The following is a 16,022-nucleotide window of genomic DNA, read 5'->3' on the forward strand; positions in this document are numbered from 1 at the left end:
TTGGTATTTATTTACTTATCCTCCCCTGGACCACTTTCTATATTCATTTTCTTGTATCGTTCAAACTAAAATCCATAATCTCTTGTTCCCAGACTAGGAGTAAACGTTAAATCACTTTTTAGGCATGTGTAGCACTGTGCCACTAATCAGTTCTTCTTAGCCTTGTTTTTTCTAATTTTGTCCCTGATATGACCTAATTAAGCAGTGTGCAGTTTCTTTTGTAAGGCTTGGGGCCAACCATTCTTGGACTTAGATTATAAAATGTTCTTTCATTTTCGTTTTAGGTTGTGCTGTGTATTTCTGTTGATGTATCCAAAGACTATGAACAGGTGGAGAATGTTCTAAAACAGGTGAGAGGCAGCTGTTTCACCTGTGTGTGTGTGTGTGTGTGTGTATGTGTATATATTAATGTCATCTCTGTGTGATGTGTTCCAAGTGGCAACATATTTTATAATGACACTGTACTATATGAATGCGTTTTCCTGCTTGAGAGCTTAACTTCTGTCCTCTTGCAGGCTCAGGAGAAGTTGGGGCCAGTTGACCTGCTTGTAAACTGTGCAGGAACATCAGTTACAGGAAAATTTGAAGATATTGAAGTGAATTCTTTTGAAGTGAGTGATCATGCTTTATTTCATTGCAAGTAATTTGTCATTCCCCTGTTCTAAGGAATAGATTATTTTACTGTGTCTTTCCAGACTGTATGAGTAGCAATGTATTTCATTAGTGGTGGTTTTTGTATGCATTTCTAGATTTGCAAGGACTGCAACTTATTTTTTTACCTGATTATTGGTCCATGGATGATTCAGAACAGTGAATTTTCCACCTGAGATAGGGAAGGACCTCAAGATGGCAAGGAAGGCTGATGTGTGCTTTTATTTAACACGCTGTGAAAGACACTGAATTTCATATGGTCTCTTTTTTCCTGATGAAGATGTGTGGGTCTTTTTCCCATACTTTGAATCTGTTTAAGAGGAATCCATCTTGTCAGCATTCAACTCTGAGGTGCACAAATTGTTAGTAGCTTGATGCAGCTTGATGGAAAGAAAAAAACAACAATAAACCCAAACCAAAATGTATATTTAAAAAAAAAAATCCTCTCTACTTTTTGGTTACTTTGATTCCCACCTCATCACTGAGGCACGTGAAAATGCTAATTAGGCTTGATACTAAACAGGCATATTGTTATAGTAGGTGTAACAGTAAGTGTAAATAATCTCTTTTATTGCTTGTATAGGCCACCAGTTGTGTTTTAGGTCTTCAAGAGAATGAAATAGAAAAATTCTTCTTACCTGTCAACGATGAGAGCTTGTGCATATATACATAGATTTTTTCCTTCTTTTTTCAGAAAGCCCTTTAAACTTTCATTTCAGTATGTTTTTGTACATTGTATATGAATGCATTGCTTTCTAGACACTGTTCAAGTCAGATTTTTTTGTAATTTGCCATTTTTTCTTTGGGAAGGCCATAATAGCTCGCATTATCACTATCCTCAATGCCATTAACAGTTGTATATACGGTGCATTTCTTTTTGTCTTACAGAGAGATTCTTAGCTATAGAATGGTTTACGAAACTAATACAGTAGAAAACAATTGTTTACTTTGCTAGTTGATAGAAATAGAAATCTAGTGGAATTTGATGTTAAAGCAACCATTAGTAGGGATTTTGGAGAAATAATACTAAGCATCTGAAGAACTCTGAATCCATGACTCAAATACCATTTTAATATCATTTTTTTACAGAGATTAATGGCAGTCAATTATCTAGGTAGTGTTTACCCGAGTCGTGCAGTTATCTCTACCATGAAAGAACGGCGGATGGGAAGGATTGTGTTTGTATCATCTCAGGCTGGGCAGTTAGGCCTTTTTGGTTATACAGCCTATTCTCCAACCAAGTTTGCTCTTCGAGGATTGGCCGAAGCCCTGCAAATGGAGGTGTGTGAAATGACTGAAGTATTCTTGCTTGTAAACAAGAACATATAATTTCACTAGCTGCTAAGCACATTTTTATTTCAGTAGTCTTGTGCGGCTCTGCTGATACCTGTTGTGTTGGTGCTTGTTTGGGAGCAGTACAACCATATTGCTCTGTGCAGGGCTGTGGAAACTAAGCTTTCAGTTGCACAAGAGAGAAGAAACTCAGTTTGTTTCTAGAACTGAAGATGGCCACATACAAACTTATATGTTCTGTTTATCTTATGTCTAAATATCTTCGAGTTTAATGAAAGGAACTTGAATTTTAAGCAGAATGGTTTTGAAGATCCCATGGTTATGTGAGGGGTTGGTGTGTAGGCCCATGATTCCCAAGCTGATGGCGAGGCACTGCTAAATGAATGGTATGTGAAACATATGAGACAGTAAAACTTACAAGCTTGAATGCAATAACCAAATCCTCTGTTCAAAGTGGTTCACTCTTCTAGACATTGGTACATGTGAGTTTTATATATTGCAATGTTCTCAGTCTACATTTAAGTTGAGACAAAAAGAAAAAACAACCCTGTTTTCATTATTTGATACGATGAGAGTTGGATGTATGTCACTGCAGTAAAACAGGTAAAATTGATTGGGAAGTGATTTTCCTTAATACCTGTTTGGTTCTAGACCCTTGCATGATCACTGCTGTTATCCTGTTCTGTTCAGTGTAATGGATCGTGTCGATCAGGTTTAGAGAGTTCTGGCCTGCAGAGCAGTGGGACTGCCAAGTCTGTCTTTGAACTGGTGATATATTTTTGTTGAATTTTTAAAGGTTTTTTACCAAACAAAGCAACACAATCATCTCTTTAAAATCCATGTTTTCTTCCTTATTTGACAAAGCTCCGAGTCTTGCAGGTGTTGAGTGTGTGTGTGGATGATTTAACACTACAAGCAATCTAAAAAAATAAAGCAAGCATGAATTTAAGAGAAATTAACAAAATTATGAGAGAAATGTAAAGGCTGTCAGTAATAAGATAACACTTTTTTTTTTTGTGAACTGCAGGTCAAACCTTATAATATCTATGTAACAGTGGCCTATCCTCCAGATACTGACACACCAGGCTTTGCAGAAGAAAGTAAAACAAAGGTAAATCATCCTTCAGCAACACTGTAATGTTTTTAAAGGTTTACTTTATAATAAACAATGCATCTCAGGTATCATTCACTTCTGTAGTACTTCTGGAAACAGTGCATATTAAAATGTTTAAAATGCTTAAACACTTTGGATTTTATCAACTTCGCTGTCCAGTGTAGTTTACTCTGGCTTTAAATGGAAGAACTGCTTAACTTTTAATAGCTGAAACACTAATAAGCTTTTCTGCATGCAATCTGAATGTTGCAAAATAGCAAACTAAAGCCACTGTAACTTGTTTGGATGTAAAAGCTTGATGAGCCAGAATAGTGTACCTATTTTGCACCTTTTGATATTATGCTGTTAGGATGGTCCTGACAGGCAAAAGGAAAACTTCAGTTCTTCACTGAGATGTGCAAACCAACTATTCTGTGTGAATACGTGCTATGGCACAATTTTATATGCAAGAACAACCACTATTAATGTAAAAAAGAAGCTCTCTCATCCTGTTTAGCACTATTGCTTTTTCAGGGAGGTGTATCAGTGGTTGTCTTTTTCATTTAGCTTAGCTTAAAGCAGGTTTTGACCTTCAGAAATTTACTTGCTTCTCATCACTTGGCAAATTCCTACACATAAAATGTAATATATAAAAAGGGTGCTGGCAGTACTACATTTAGGCCCCCAGTTTACACTGATGTATCTGCTAACCAGAGAACACATACTGGTATCTGTAGATTAGCCATGTTTAAGATGCTCCATCTAATATAATGTGTAATAGGAAATTGAGTTTAAATTTTTTGTCTTTCACCTTTTCTATAGGAATCAGCAGGGACTGTGTAACACAATTCTTTGTACCTTCTTGATAATAGATCTTCTGTATTAAACATACTCCCTCACATCCACATAAAGAATTACACATCTGCAGATACTTGTGTAGCTTGCACATTCTTTGTCTTTTCTTCATAATAGCCTACTGCAGGGAAATATATTCTCCAGCAAAATGTTCTGTTAATCTCAGATTTCTGTGTAAGGGGAATCAGTGGGGTGTGTGTGTGTGTGTGTGTGTGTGTGTGTGTGGCTTTTTTTTATCAAAAAGGCACTGTCTTTTAAACATGTTCATGCATCGTTTTAGCACACATGAAGTCTTTTTGTTGTGTGACTACCTTGATAGTGTACCTTACATCACTGCAATATTCTGTCATTTAACAGTTCAGAATGTCATTCATTACGGTTGCATTTATTTAGTACTGCTGAGTTTAGAACATCTGTTTCTGTGGTTTGCATCTCATTAAGGCTAAGCTGTTTTATTCTGTAATCACTGCTCATAGTTAGTTTAAGCAAAAAAAAAAAAAGTCAGTTACAAGGATGCTTCTTCCTTGTGTTTAATCACTAAGCTCTTTTTCTGAGATAACTGCTTGACAAATTGTAACAGTGCTTTCACTGGCTAATCAGATGAAGTATTTGATGCTTGAGCTCTGCTTGCCTTTTTCTCAGCATGTCATCAACTTTAGTGAGACGCCCCCGAATAGCTGCTGATTTTTCCAAAACTTAAAGTACTGTAGTTTATTTTTGACATCTGTATCTCTCAATGGATTTTGTTGACGCTGGCCAGTGGATTAAATTATGCATAGGTTATGAAATGAAGATCTAGTGACACACACCATACCACCATAAGAAAGCATGTGCAAGGTGTTTGTGTGTGATTTTTCTCTGACAAAGACACTGACTCTTATTTTTTTTCTTAATACACAAGTTTAAAAAATAAACTAGTGAGCCTGGTCAGCACATCAGGATTCACAATTTCATAGATATTTCAGATTGAGAGAGAAGCCTGTAATTAAGTTCTTCCCTAGAAGTGTGTGTGTGTGTGTGTGTGTGTGTGTGTGTTTCAAATGTTAATCTTAGAATGCTTTATGCATAGTAAGTATTTGACTAGGTTTGAATGCGTCCATTCAACTTCATTACATCTAATTCAATTCTTCTCTGTAACAAATCTACTTGTAACCACTCTTCTTTTCCTAATTTAGTGCAGTTTGTTCTTTATCAACAGAACCATTTATCTTCATATATTTATCATTTAAACAGCTTGCCATGCATTTAGCTCCAGCATTATAGAAGCAAATAAATGACAAACAAGCTTCTGAGTACTTCTCAAACCTTTTTACTGCTTGCTCTTACAACAGATCAGACTTATTTTTGTAAAAGAAATTGTGACTGATAAAATTGCCGTGGCTGCTTTCTAAGGTAAAATGACATAAATGCTCTAAAACACGATGAAGTGAAATACAGTGGTGGATTTTGGTGGGTACCCTGTGTGGGGTTTGAGAAACGAACAAAAAAAAAATTAAGTAAAATCCTACAAAACAAATTCATAAGGCATTTTAGGTCTATTTTTTTTACTTCATTAAAAGAAAAAATAGAGGCATTGAGGAGACATAGCTTAAGCATTTTTCTGGCTTCTGAAAATCAAATACTTGGAAAGAACACCATCTCCTATTTTATTGGTAATAAACTCCAAGGGGAAAAATACTGCCTAAAAGCTGGCAATTCTCTTTGTAAAACTGTGCTGCTTGTGAAGGTACTTTTTCTTTTCAGTGGATGTTTTAAGTGACAGAATGGTACCACTTATTAGCAGCAACACCATCTGCACTGAAAGACCCCCAAAGCAAAATTTGTCCTTTGTGTTTTCTCTGCTGTGTGTTCTTAGTCAAACTTCTAATGACGTTTTTCTATTAAAGCCCTTAGAGACAAAGCTCATTTCTGAAACCTCATCTGTTTGCCAAGCGGAACAAGTTGCCAGAGTTATAGTCAAAGATGCCATAGTAAGTAAATCATTTCTTAAAGGATGACCTTCGTAGGAGAGACCAAGATGGCTTGTAATGCTTGTTTAAGAGAATGATTGAGCTAAAAATAAAATCAATTTAAAGAAGTGGTGGTCTCTGGTTAGTTTGAGCAGGAAGTTTTTCTCTATTTCTCTTTTGCCGCTGTGCCCACAAATGATTTTGTGCAATCTTTTTGAACTGAAATGTATCCAAAGTTGTCCCTTAGAATAAAAGGATGCCTCGGTATGACACAATGTCTCAAAAGCAGGTTATGGCTTTATTTCAAAGCACTGAACTATATTGACTTTTTATGTATCAAATACCATTTGTCTAACCTCAAAAGCTTCTTTGACTGTCTAATTTTTTTCTTGAATATGAGCTTAGATCAAGATGATCTTAAAATAAATGGAAGATGTCTAGCCTTTTTGGCTATAAATGTCTAAAGTATCTGATTTATGAGTGATTAAAATACAATGAGATGTTCTTAGTTAAAGGAGTATTGCATTTTTGAGGAATTGTTGTAAAGATTTGTGCTGAAGATTGCTTCTTAATAAAATAATAAGAAGCAAACACCAAGGACATTCTAAGGTGGAAATAAAAATGAAATTTAATATCCTTACAGTACAGCAATTGAATCCTGTCTGTTATTATTTTACAATTCTAAATACTGTTAACATGGTTTTGAGAAATATTTACAATAGTTTCACAAATGCAGCAGATAAGTGCAAAATCACGCCTGGATTTGGGGTGGTGAGTTTCAAAATCTAGTACGTCCTCACGTGGTATTCTTATTCTGCATTGGTAGTTAAGGACATCCAATCTAGTTTCTAATCATAAGCATCTGATCTTTTTACACTGTGCCTTCCAGTGGTGGTCTATTAGTTGAGATGTGGTCTTTATGCAGTCAAGCCCTCAGCTGAGAGACTAAAATTGAAACTAAAAGGTAGTTCTTGGACTGTAGGAACTCAGTTCTCTCAGATGCATGTTGGGTAATACTTCACTCAAATATCATCTCCTCCACTGCTCTAAATAGATAATTGTGATTCAGGAACACCGCCACCCCTTTTCACTTCTGCAGTATTTCAGAAAGTCTGTTTTCCAGCATAACCTGCTAGGAGAAAAAAATAAATAAAATGGGAGAAGCCTGGGAATCAGAGTTGCAGAGTTGCAGTCTTTTCTGATGAGTAGTCCAAAAAAAAAAAAAAATCCATATATTTTTCTCCTGGGGAGCTTCCCCCTCTTCTGTTAGTTGAATCACTTAGTAGGCAGTGTATTTTGCAATTTTGAGGAGAACCAATCAAAGTCATTAATATAAGTGAAGGAGGACCTGTTGCACAGTGTTTGAAGGGCACCTCCTCCAATAAGTCTCACACAGTAGTAACCTGATTTGAAAAAAAGGTTTAGCAGCATTTTATTCTTTGAGTACAGCAGTGATTGGTGGTCTGGGAGAAATAGGGTGTAATTCTGTCTGAAACATGTTTACAGGGAGAACATTGTGCACTTTCTCTATCAGAGGGCATACTTCAAGAAGAAACATAGAGCCTTCCTAGCTTACAAAGAAGTTCTTAGAAATCTATCACACCTCTGTTTTTTAGGGAGTATCTTTCAGAATGTTGCTGTATAGTACAAAATATTTCTTAAAATACAGGCTCTTAATTGTGGTCATATTTTTTACATTGATGTATTCATTCATAGTGACATGAAATTAACTATGATTATTATAAATAGCTGTAAAATTAAGGCATGTCACGTTTTGCCACAACTGCGTAAATTACATTTTCCTTAATTACTGTTTTCCTTCCATTCAGCAAGGGAACTTTAACAGCTTTGTTGGATCAGATGGTTACATGCTATCAATATTGACAAGTGGAATGTCACCAGTCACTTCTATCACTGAAGGTCTTCAGCAGGTAAGGTTTGCAAAGGCCTCATAGTTAAAATTCCTTGTAGTTTAAAATATGTAGAATGTTATGCAAGCATTGATTATTTTTTCATCAAGTAGCTGTCAATACCATGGAAGCTTGGATTTAGGAAACTGAAGCAATGTTCTTGAGCTGAAGCAGCAATATGGCAAGAAAGCAGAGATAACTACACACTGCTCAGTCCTGAACTGGAACATGGTTAAGAATGTTTTCATATTTTTTTTTCTTGTATTATATTACCTGTCTGGAACTTTTTTCTTTTATTTCATGAGTAAATAATAAGCTACAATCCAGGATCATAAGTGAATTGAAAGATGTTTCTCTGTTTCCAGGTTGTTTGCATGGGCATTTTTCGCATCATTGGCCTCTTTTACTTAGGAAGCTTTGACAGCATAGTTCGACGCTGCATGATGCAAAGAGAAAAATCTGAAAATACAGATAAGACTGAATAATCTTGAATTGAATTGAAAGAAGAATGTCAAACAGTCTTGGACAGCTTGCTGCTCAAGTGGGACTCAGCTTCTCTGTTGAAGGATGTAGACTGAAGGTACTTGGTTATGTGATAGATGAGTCCTCTCAAAAGCAATGAAAGAAAACAGAAGTTTAACTCCAGAAAATGCCAAGCTATGCAAAAGAGTGATTAAGGATTAGCTTTTTTTTTTTCCTTTGGTGATTTGAGCTGGAGAGAATTTGGGAACTTGTAAGTCATCTGTAGGGTAGAACTTGAGAATGGACCATGTGTGGTAATTCTGGACAAATGCTTAAGTTTTCTCACTTTGGTGCTTATGTGGAAAAAAAATGACAGACCAGGCTGAAGTAGATTCAAGTCCCCTGAACAAGTCAATAATCTTGCTAATGTTTTGGGACTGCTTGTAATTTGGAATGTTAACTTTTCCTTTGATGGCCAATCTGCAGATCTTTCAGTCGAAGACAGCTTTCCTTATTCTGTTCAGCACACAGTTGTGGAAACCTCAAGATGACAGATTTTTTATTTTTTTTTTTGGTTAATCTAAGCTTTCTCAGTCTGGGAGTAATTAAAAAGTATGACTTAATATGTGCATACTTTCTAAAGGGAGATGAAGAACCCATTCCTACAGAGAAATGCTAGGAGTTGTAACTGGCCCTTGAAGTATGCTGTGAATGAAAAAAAAAAAAAAAAATCAAACCATTTTCAAGTGTGATTATGTCTTTCAACATTTTAAATCATTGAAAAAGTATTTGTCAAAGTTATACACTCTTCCTATCTGCCAGTTTTTGCTCTGGAAAGGGAAGTAGCTTCATGCTACTGTCATGCACGTTATTTTTGAAAGCCACAAGTGATGAGCCACACCAGTAGGTGATGATAGATAGACTCAGATACTGGGCTCTTAGAGTAGCAGGAATGTAGCTTTTGGGATGGGGGCAGGGAGGAGAGTCAGAATGGTATTCTGTGCTTAATTTGTTTGTTACGCAGAAAAACTTCTAACATGACAAGAAATTATTTAAAATTCTCTCCTCTGTCCCTCTCCTCACTTGCTTGATTTACATTATATATGAACCAAGGCTGCTCCATAACTGCTTCAGAATACACAGAACACAATGGTGTGGTTTTTTTTTTTTCTAATAAATTGCAAGTTTAACACTGGAAAAGCTTGATGCATAACAGTGATGTTTTAAGGGTGCACTATATACACTGTTTATTTAATGGACCACTATAGCAAGTGCCTTGTGAGCTTTTTTTCCCAAAAGCTGTGTATTTTGTATTTATTAGCGCCAGTGTGTTGTAAATCTGCCATTTTCAGTCAGTACTCTGAATCTAAAACTATTAAAACTTGGCGTTTTCACTTCCTTGAAAGTAATATTTAAGAGCAAAGCAAGCAAAATTGATTGTTTTTAAGATGTTCTGTATACCTATTTAAGAAGAGGCATTCAGTTAAGAATAAGAAGAGATATGAGAAATAATAGGTGGTTAACAGGGAAAAGTCTTAAAAATGTAACTTGTTTGTTCTCCCTCTGATTTCAGTTGATCACTTCAAAAATTTTTGTTCATGTAGGCTAAACTTGCTTTAATGTCTGTTTTACAAATGTATTTGGAGGAGTCACACTGATACTCTCATTCAAAGTGGTTAGAATTTCATTGGATTGCAAACGTCAAGGCGTTGCAGAGTATTTCCTAAAGCCTGTGTTTTAGGTCCTGCCTCTTGATTTTGTTTAGATATGTGAAGTTGTGCATGCCTATATTATACAATTAATTTTGAGAGTAGATTATATTCCTGCATTTTTTTAATCAGCTGGGCTTTAGTGCAGAGAAATCTAGTCTGCATATGTGTTTTCTGTGCTGCTTAATGTGAATTACACATAGTGGAGCATTTCTCATACATTGTCAATATTGCTGTGTTTCTTAAAGCAACGTTACAATGCTATTTGGACCCAGTTATCTACGTTAGTTGTTATGTTGGTGCAAAAATCAAACATTCCTTTGATCATCTGCAAAATGATACCAAAGTGGGTGAATCGGTTATGCAGTAGTTTGGAAGATATTTGCTTCTGCAAATGACTTTAGAGCAACACAAGTTTTGAAGGTCAAGTCTTGAAACCAGTAAGACTTTAGATACTTGAATTTTATAGGATCTTCAACTTGGGATATTAAAAGGCTTGCATTTAAGAAAGAATCCAGAAGATTAGAGTGCACATAATCTGATAACTGGGCCTCTTAAGAATATTTCGGGTTGGGCATCTTAAATCACCATCAGAAATCTTGACTGAAGAATGCTCCAAACAATGACTGATCATAGTTGAGCGTGTTTGTGAAGAGGAACACTGGGTGAAAGTTACGGCCCTGATGTAAAGGTGCTTCAGTTCACACCTGATTTTTGCATATTGCAAGGAGTTGTATTGGTTGTAAAATTGTAGGTTGCATCCCCTCAGCAATTCTAGGAATGTGAAGCAGGCAAACTTTGAAAAGAAACAAGTAAAGAATACTCTTTCTGAATGTTCCAGCTTCCGTTGTTGCACATTCGTACAGTTCGTTTTAACTGATAAACTTTTCAGCTGTTTTATTGTCAAAATGGAGTACATTGTCAAATGCAGCAGCCTTCAATGTAAACTTTTTCTTATCTCCATTCTAAATCTATGATCATACTCATTTTAAGGTCCAATATTAAGTGAAGGAGATGCCTTGTAATCTTGTGGAATAATGTTTGAGTAAAAAATACATATATATATTTTGCTACTTTGAATGTTACAGAACCTCTGCATCGAAGCATTTTAGCAGTGTATTAAATCCACGAGGAACTTCAAATAGATGCAACTACTGTTTTGTAAAGCTGTCAGTAATTTAATCACTTGTGCCATATCAGGCAATGTCTTGTCTCTTGTTTTCCTGGTCAGTCTTTAAGATTCACTTTGGACTTTGATAGTCTTCTCTATTCTGTGTAGTTTCTAATGACTGTCTGTCTGCTTTAAACAGATTTATTATAACTTTACCAAGGTGTTCATGTGCAATTTAAATAGATTTAATATTTTACTAAGACAAAAGATATAGGTAAACTTCATTTGCTGTGAAAAATTTGAGGCACTTTTAAATGGTAAAAATATACACAGTACCATTTGTAAAAAAGAAAAAGAAAAAAAAAAAAGAAACATTGTGCTTATTGCTTCATCTATTTTGTGCCAGAACTGTAAACTAGTTTTCAGATTTTATATTTCTCAAAATAAATGGAGGATCAACAAAACCTATAGCTCTGAAGTTCTTTGAAGGGATGAAGAGCAGTAGGTACATTCATTTGCAAGGCTTGGTGTTTTTTTTTTTAATCTGGGATTAATTCAGCAGGATCCTCTTAATTTTGTAGAAAAGCAGGGGGGGCAATACATCCTCCCTGTTTTGGCAGCCCAGGCAGAGGTGTGCAGCAAATGGGGCAAGATGTAAGGTACTCCATTCAGCAGTGTCACCAATCATGGGTGTGGCATTAAATTGATATTGGAAAGTGGCATTAAATTGATAAAATCTGCTTTTATTGTAGGAGTTGTTTCCAGAATTTAACTTGTACTTGTGCTCCCTGGAAGTGCTCGTGAATTCTGATGAGCCGAGTGGTGCTTGTTCTTTCTAGTGGGAAACCATAGAAATAAACAAGGTTAGAGTGGCTGTCTTTCTGTGACACTGTTGAACGTGAACCTGTATATAAAATTATTGTACTATCTTTCAGCTTGAGAGAAAGGCTAACTCCAAGATAATACTAGTCATGGGGAAATACTCCGAAGATGGCTACTGTCAAATCCAGGATCACAGAAATTCAGTCTTTTAGAAAGCCATTCTTGCTGATTTATCCTCCAAAATCAATATTGGGTAAAGGGAAGTATGCTATGTAAAATGTTTTAAAGCTGAGGGGGCTGGTGTTCATTAGATAGATAATGAGAAGTTTTGTAACAGAAGGCAGCCATGTTGCATTGGGAGCTGCTGATGTTTTTCCTTTTCAGTAGAATTAGCAAGCAAAGTAGATTGCTCTTCATTCCTGTAGGCATTTTTGAAACATAAAAATACATAGCTTTTTTTTCTAATAAAATAAAACAGCAAACAGAAACCACCCTTTCTGATTTCAGCTGGGTAGGGGTTGTTTTTTGGTTTGCTTTTACACAGGGATAGTAGCAGGCACACTCAAGTAGGTGGGTGTCTGACAGCAAAACCTTCAGTCACTTGCTTTCCTCTGTCACTTGGGGGAGACTCTCATGAGACCAGAACCTTTTAAATGAGGTGTCTCCTTTGCAGCCACACCTCCCATCCTCTCTTATTTCCTTGCTTTCCAACCTCAATTCATTAAAGTGGTGAAAAAGAAGACTTTAGTCATCTGCATGTTGTGGGCTGGGAGGAGGTGAAATAATGTTATCTGCTTCTTGAACAGAAGCTTGCACTGAAATAAAGTGTTGTTGTTTTTTTTTAATCCAAATATTACACGTCAGAGTTGAAAGGAAAAAGAAAAGCATTTTGCAAAGCTAGCTTGGGAAGTCTTGGTTTTGGTGGAACCCTGAATGAGGATTATAGCATCAAACCTGCTTCATGGTGCAGTGCCACCAAGGCAGCCTGAGATTTTATTTTTCAAAGTTGAAAACAAGATTGTTTTCAGCTGAGGGGGAAATCCCCAAGTTAATTTTAAACCTTTTGAGTTACTTTTATCTAGGAGTGCATTCTGTGCTGCTAGAGAAATATAAATAAATGCAAGGGGGTAAAATAAAATGCCTAATACTATCATGCTACCAAGCACTGAGAAGCGATTTTTTGGTCAAAGTAAAGAGTTAAATCTGTAAAGGTAACAGCTGTAAACAGTGTTTAACAACAAGTCTCAAAAGAATTGGAAATGCTTTAGGCAGCTTGCAGTTTACTTGCTAGGGAAATATGCTTTTTAAAGCTGATTTGAAGAAAGTAACGAAAATGAGGTGAGTTGGTCTTTTTTCTTTTCCAAGATATCTAATCAAATAAATTCTTTTTTTTTTTGTTTAAACTTTGAGAAAATTGTAAAAGTAATTAAAAAGTTAATGAAAGTTCCCATTTGTCCAGCACGTTCTTCTCATTTCCTATACCTTTGTGCTGAAATGGAGGAATGCTTCTACTGTTTTGACTGGGCAAATTGCTCTTTGATTCTCTTTCCATAGTGGTCTTTGATTCTCTTTCCATAGTGGAAAGAGAAATGGCAAGAATGTTTTTGGCAGTTTGCGGAAGGTGGGGGGATGCTCTGATACTGTTAAGACAAGACCCTGCTGCTGTGTATGAAGGGCAGGTGTCAAGGAGGAGGTTTTCCACAGGTGCTCATGGTGCCTGTTAGCTCGAGCTGGGTGCAGCCATTCTGTCTCCTTCTCACCTTTAATCTTGAACAGAAGGAAGGGTGGCTGAGGGATAAGTACAGTAAAAGGAGCTGAAAGTCAGACGCTGTTTGCTATTTGGATCTGCTGGATGCTATCTAAACGTCTCTTGCTGCTGCCCTTCCTGGAAAGCACAATTAAGGCCCCATGAAGTAAACCCTAATTGTAGGTTAAACAAGCTTCAAACTTCTTACAGTAGCATTCTGTGTTTTGCAAGCACTTCAGGCAAGAAGGATCCACTCCACACCTGTAGCATTTGCAACACCGGGAGGATGAAAGACAATCTCCTGTTTCAGGAATGTGCTCTGAAGAAGTGCTCATTTGTTCCAGTTAACCTGTCCTGGTTAAGAATGAGGAAAACACATCTAAGTTTTGTCAATGCTTTTTTCTTTTTTGTAGACTTTTTACAAAGGTTTTGCAGAAAACCTTTTCAGAAAGTATTTTATACCTAAATCCTGGCTGCTGCCTGGCTGATGGTGTTAAGGCAACACTTGGAGTAAAACAGATGAGGCATCAGTACCAATAAATGGTGTGACACTGAGAACAGGCAAATGCATGTATGCCAGACACTAAAAGAGCATTCTTTTCAAGGCTTTTTTTTCAGTTTGGTGAAGGTATCATAGCTCTGTGGGTGTCGTGGTCTCACGGACAGAAACAAATAGGCAAGGTCGCACACATGGGTCAATAGATACTTTGGACAGTAGCTACTTTGAGTTAGGGCAGGTTTGTGTGGTAGAACAAGCAGCTCTTGCAGGCACAAGGGCATGCAGAGCAAACAGGCTGGCATGAGGAGAAGCACTGAATGCCTTGAACAGAGCACAGGTGAGGCTGTGGGTGGCAGAGGTACCACTGGTGGCATTTACGGTGCCCCTGGCTGTGTGAGGAGCAGCCCAGTGGTTTTCATAGACTGCTTGTGAATTCCAAGTGGGCTCTGCTGGGAGAAAAACATTTAAACTGTGCTAGAACATCATGAAGCAAAGGACCTCTTTGGTTGTCTTCGTTGTGTTTACCTTTACCACACTAAATTCTACTTTGGGGTTACTCAGATATTTTTTTTTTTTCTTCCGTAAGTTATTATCTGTCTGTGAATAGAAAGTCTGCAGATTTACAGTGAGAGATGTGGCAGTGTCCTTATTCACGTTGAGTCCTGTCATAGAGCAACGTATCACCCCATTCATGTCATGCCTGTCTGGGCAGTCCTTTCAGCAATTGCTCGCTTCTATGCAACTTGGTTGCCCACAAGCAAAGGAAATAAGAGGGGGCAGGTCACCAGGAACTGGAGCTGTTGCTCAGGTCCTGCTGATGTTATACAAGCATAGTGGGGAAAGGTGTCCTCTTGCAGATGGTGAGGCAATGGCCCTGCCATTAAGAAATCATGGAATTGTTTGTGTTGGAAGAGACCCTTAAAGACCATCTAGTCCAACTCCTCTGCAATGAACAGGGACGCTACAGTTGCTTAGAGACCAATCCAGCCTGACCTTGAGTGTCTCCAGAGACCATCTACCACCTCTCTGGGCAACCTGTTCTTGTGCTTCACCACCCTTCACAACAAGAGCCTTCTTTCTTACAGTCCTTAGATATGTTTCTGGGAGGCTCTCAGGGAACAGCACAGCTTTGCAGGATCCTGCCCAAGTGCAGCTAAGAAAGGTACCTCACCACACTGCTCTGCCCTGCCTGCTGCCAGCCCTGGCTGAGGCCTGGTGTGGGTGTTCCTGCCTGTGGGATACCAAAAAAAAAAAAAAAAAACAAAACACAGCAGTGATTCCCTGACTGACTTTATGTATTTGTTCCACATTCCTTGTCAAATCCTGAGCCTCTTGTGCTGATTTGCTCTGTGTACTACCTTTGGTTTGGCTGTAGTTTTAGCTGTCGCTTTATCCAGCAGCCAGACAAAGTAAGAGCCAGCACGATAATGCAGACTTGTGAAACTTCAGTAGCTACTCATCACCCAATCTGGTGGCATTGTCTGTGCTTTTAAGGCAGGTCAGATGCAACCCGTTTACCACATGAAGAACAAAAGGACTTGCACTGTACATCATCATGTTTTGCTATTTTTTTTACAGAGTCCACTTTGTCATTCTTCAAGGCGCAGTTTGTTTCCCATGACTCATCCTTAATGCCTGTGCTTGAAGTAAGCAGTTCCTAGGATTTTCTCTTGAGGCAGTCTTTGGTACAGTCTCAGCTGTGTTTGGTATTAGCAATCTGTGACGGCTATTTTCTTATTAGCCCTTTCAGAAGGCCGGGATCTGTCACTGCCAGAGGGAAGTGCTGAGCCAGTGAGGACAAAGCATCCTTACTCAATCTATTCCAAAGGGAGTATCTGTCTCGTGAAGTTTGCTGTACCCGTCCTTGGGTGGGCCGCAGCCTTCAGCCCGGGAAGGAACGGGGGGCCAGCGGCGGCCACTG

At 37.6% G+C, this 16,022-nt stretch overlaps 1 protein-coding gene across 1 annotated transcript in view; it reads left to right on the forward strand.

Moving 5' to 3' along the window:
- The window catches only part of KDSR (3-ketodihydrosphingosine reductase), a 24,357-nt gene extending 12,860 nt beyond the window's left edge, over window positions 1-11,497 (forward strand). The window contains exons 4-10 of the mRNA XM_010708465.2: window positions 285-350; window positions 516-611; window positions 1,741-1,932; window positions 2,972-3,055; window positions 5,779-5,862; window positions 7,671-7,772; window positions 8,117-11,497. Coding sequence (XP_010706767.1) covers window positions 285-350; window positions 516-611; window positions 1,741-1,932; window positions 2,972-3,055; window positions 5,779-5,862; window positions 7,671-7,772; window positions 8,117-8,236 — 744 coding nt within the window. The 3' untranslated portion in view covers window positions 8,237-11,497. The remainder of the gene's footprint in view (window positions 1-284; window positions 351-515; window positions 612-1,740; window positions 1,933-2,971; window positions 3,056-5,778; window positions 5,863-7,670; window positions 7,773-8,116) is intronic.
- Window positions 11,498-16,022: the final 4,525 nt, after the last annotated feature.

This window comes from Meleagris gallopavo, chromosome 3 (genome assembly GCF_000146605.3).
Source record: "Meleagris gallopavo isolate NT-WF06-2002-E0010 breed Aviagen turkey brand Nicholas breeding stock chromosome 3, Turkey_5.1, whole genome shotgun sequence".
Lineage (NCBI taxonomy): Eukaryota > Metazoa > Chordata > Aves > Galliformes > Phasianidae > Meleagris > Meleagris gallopavo.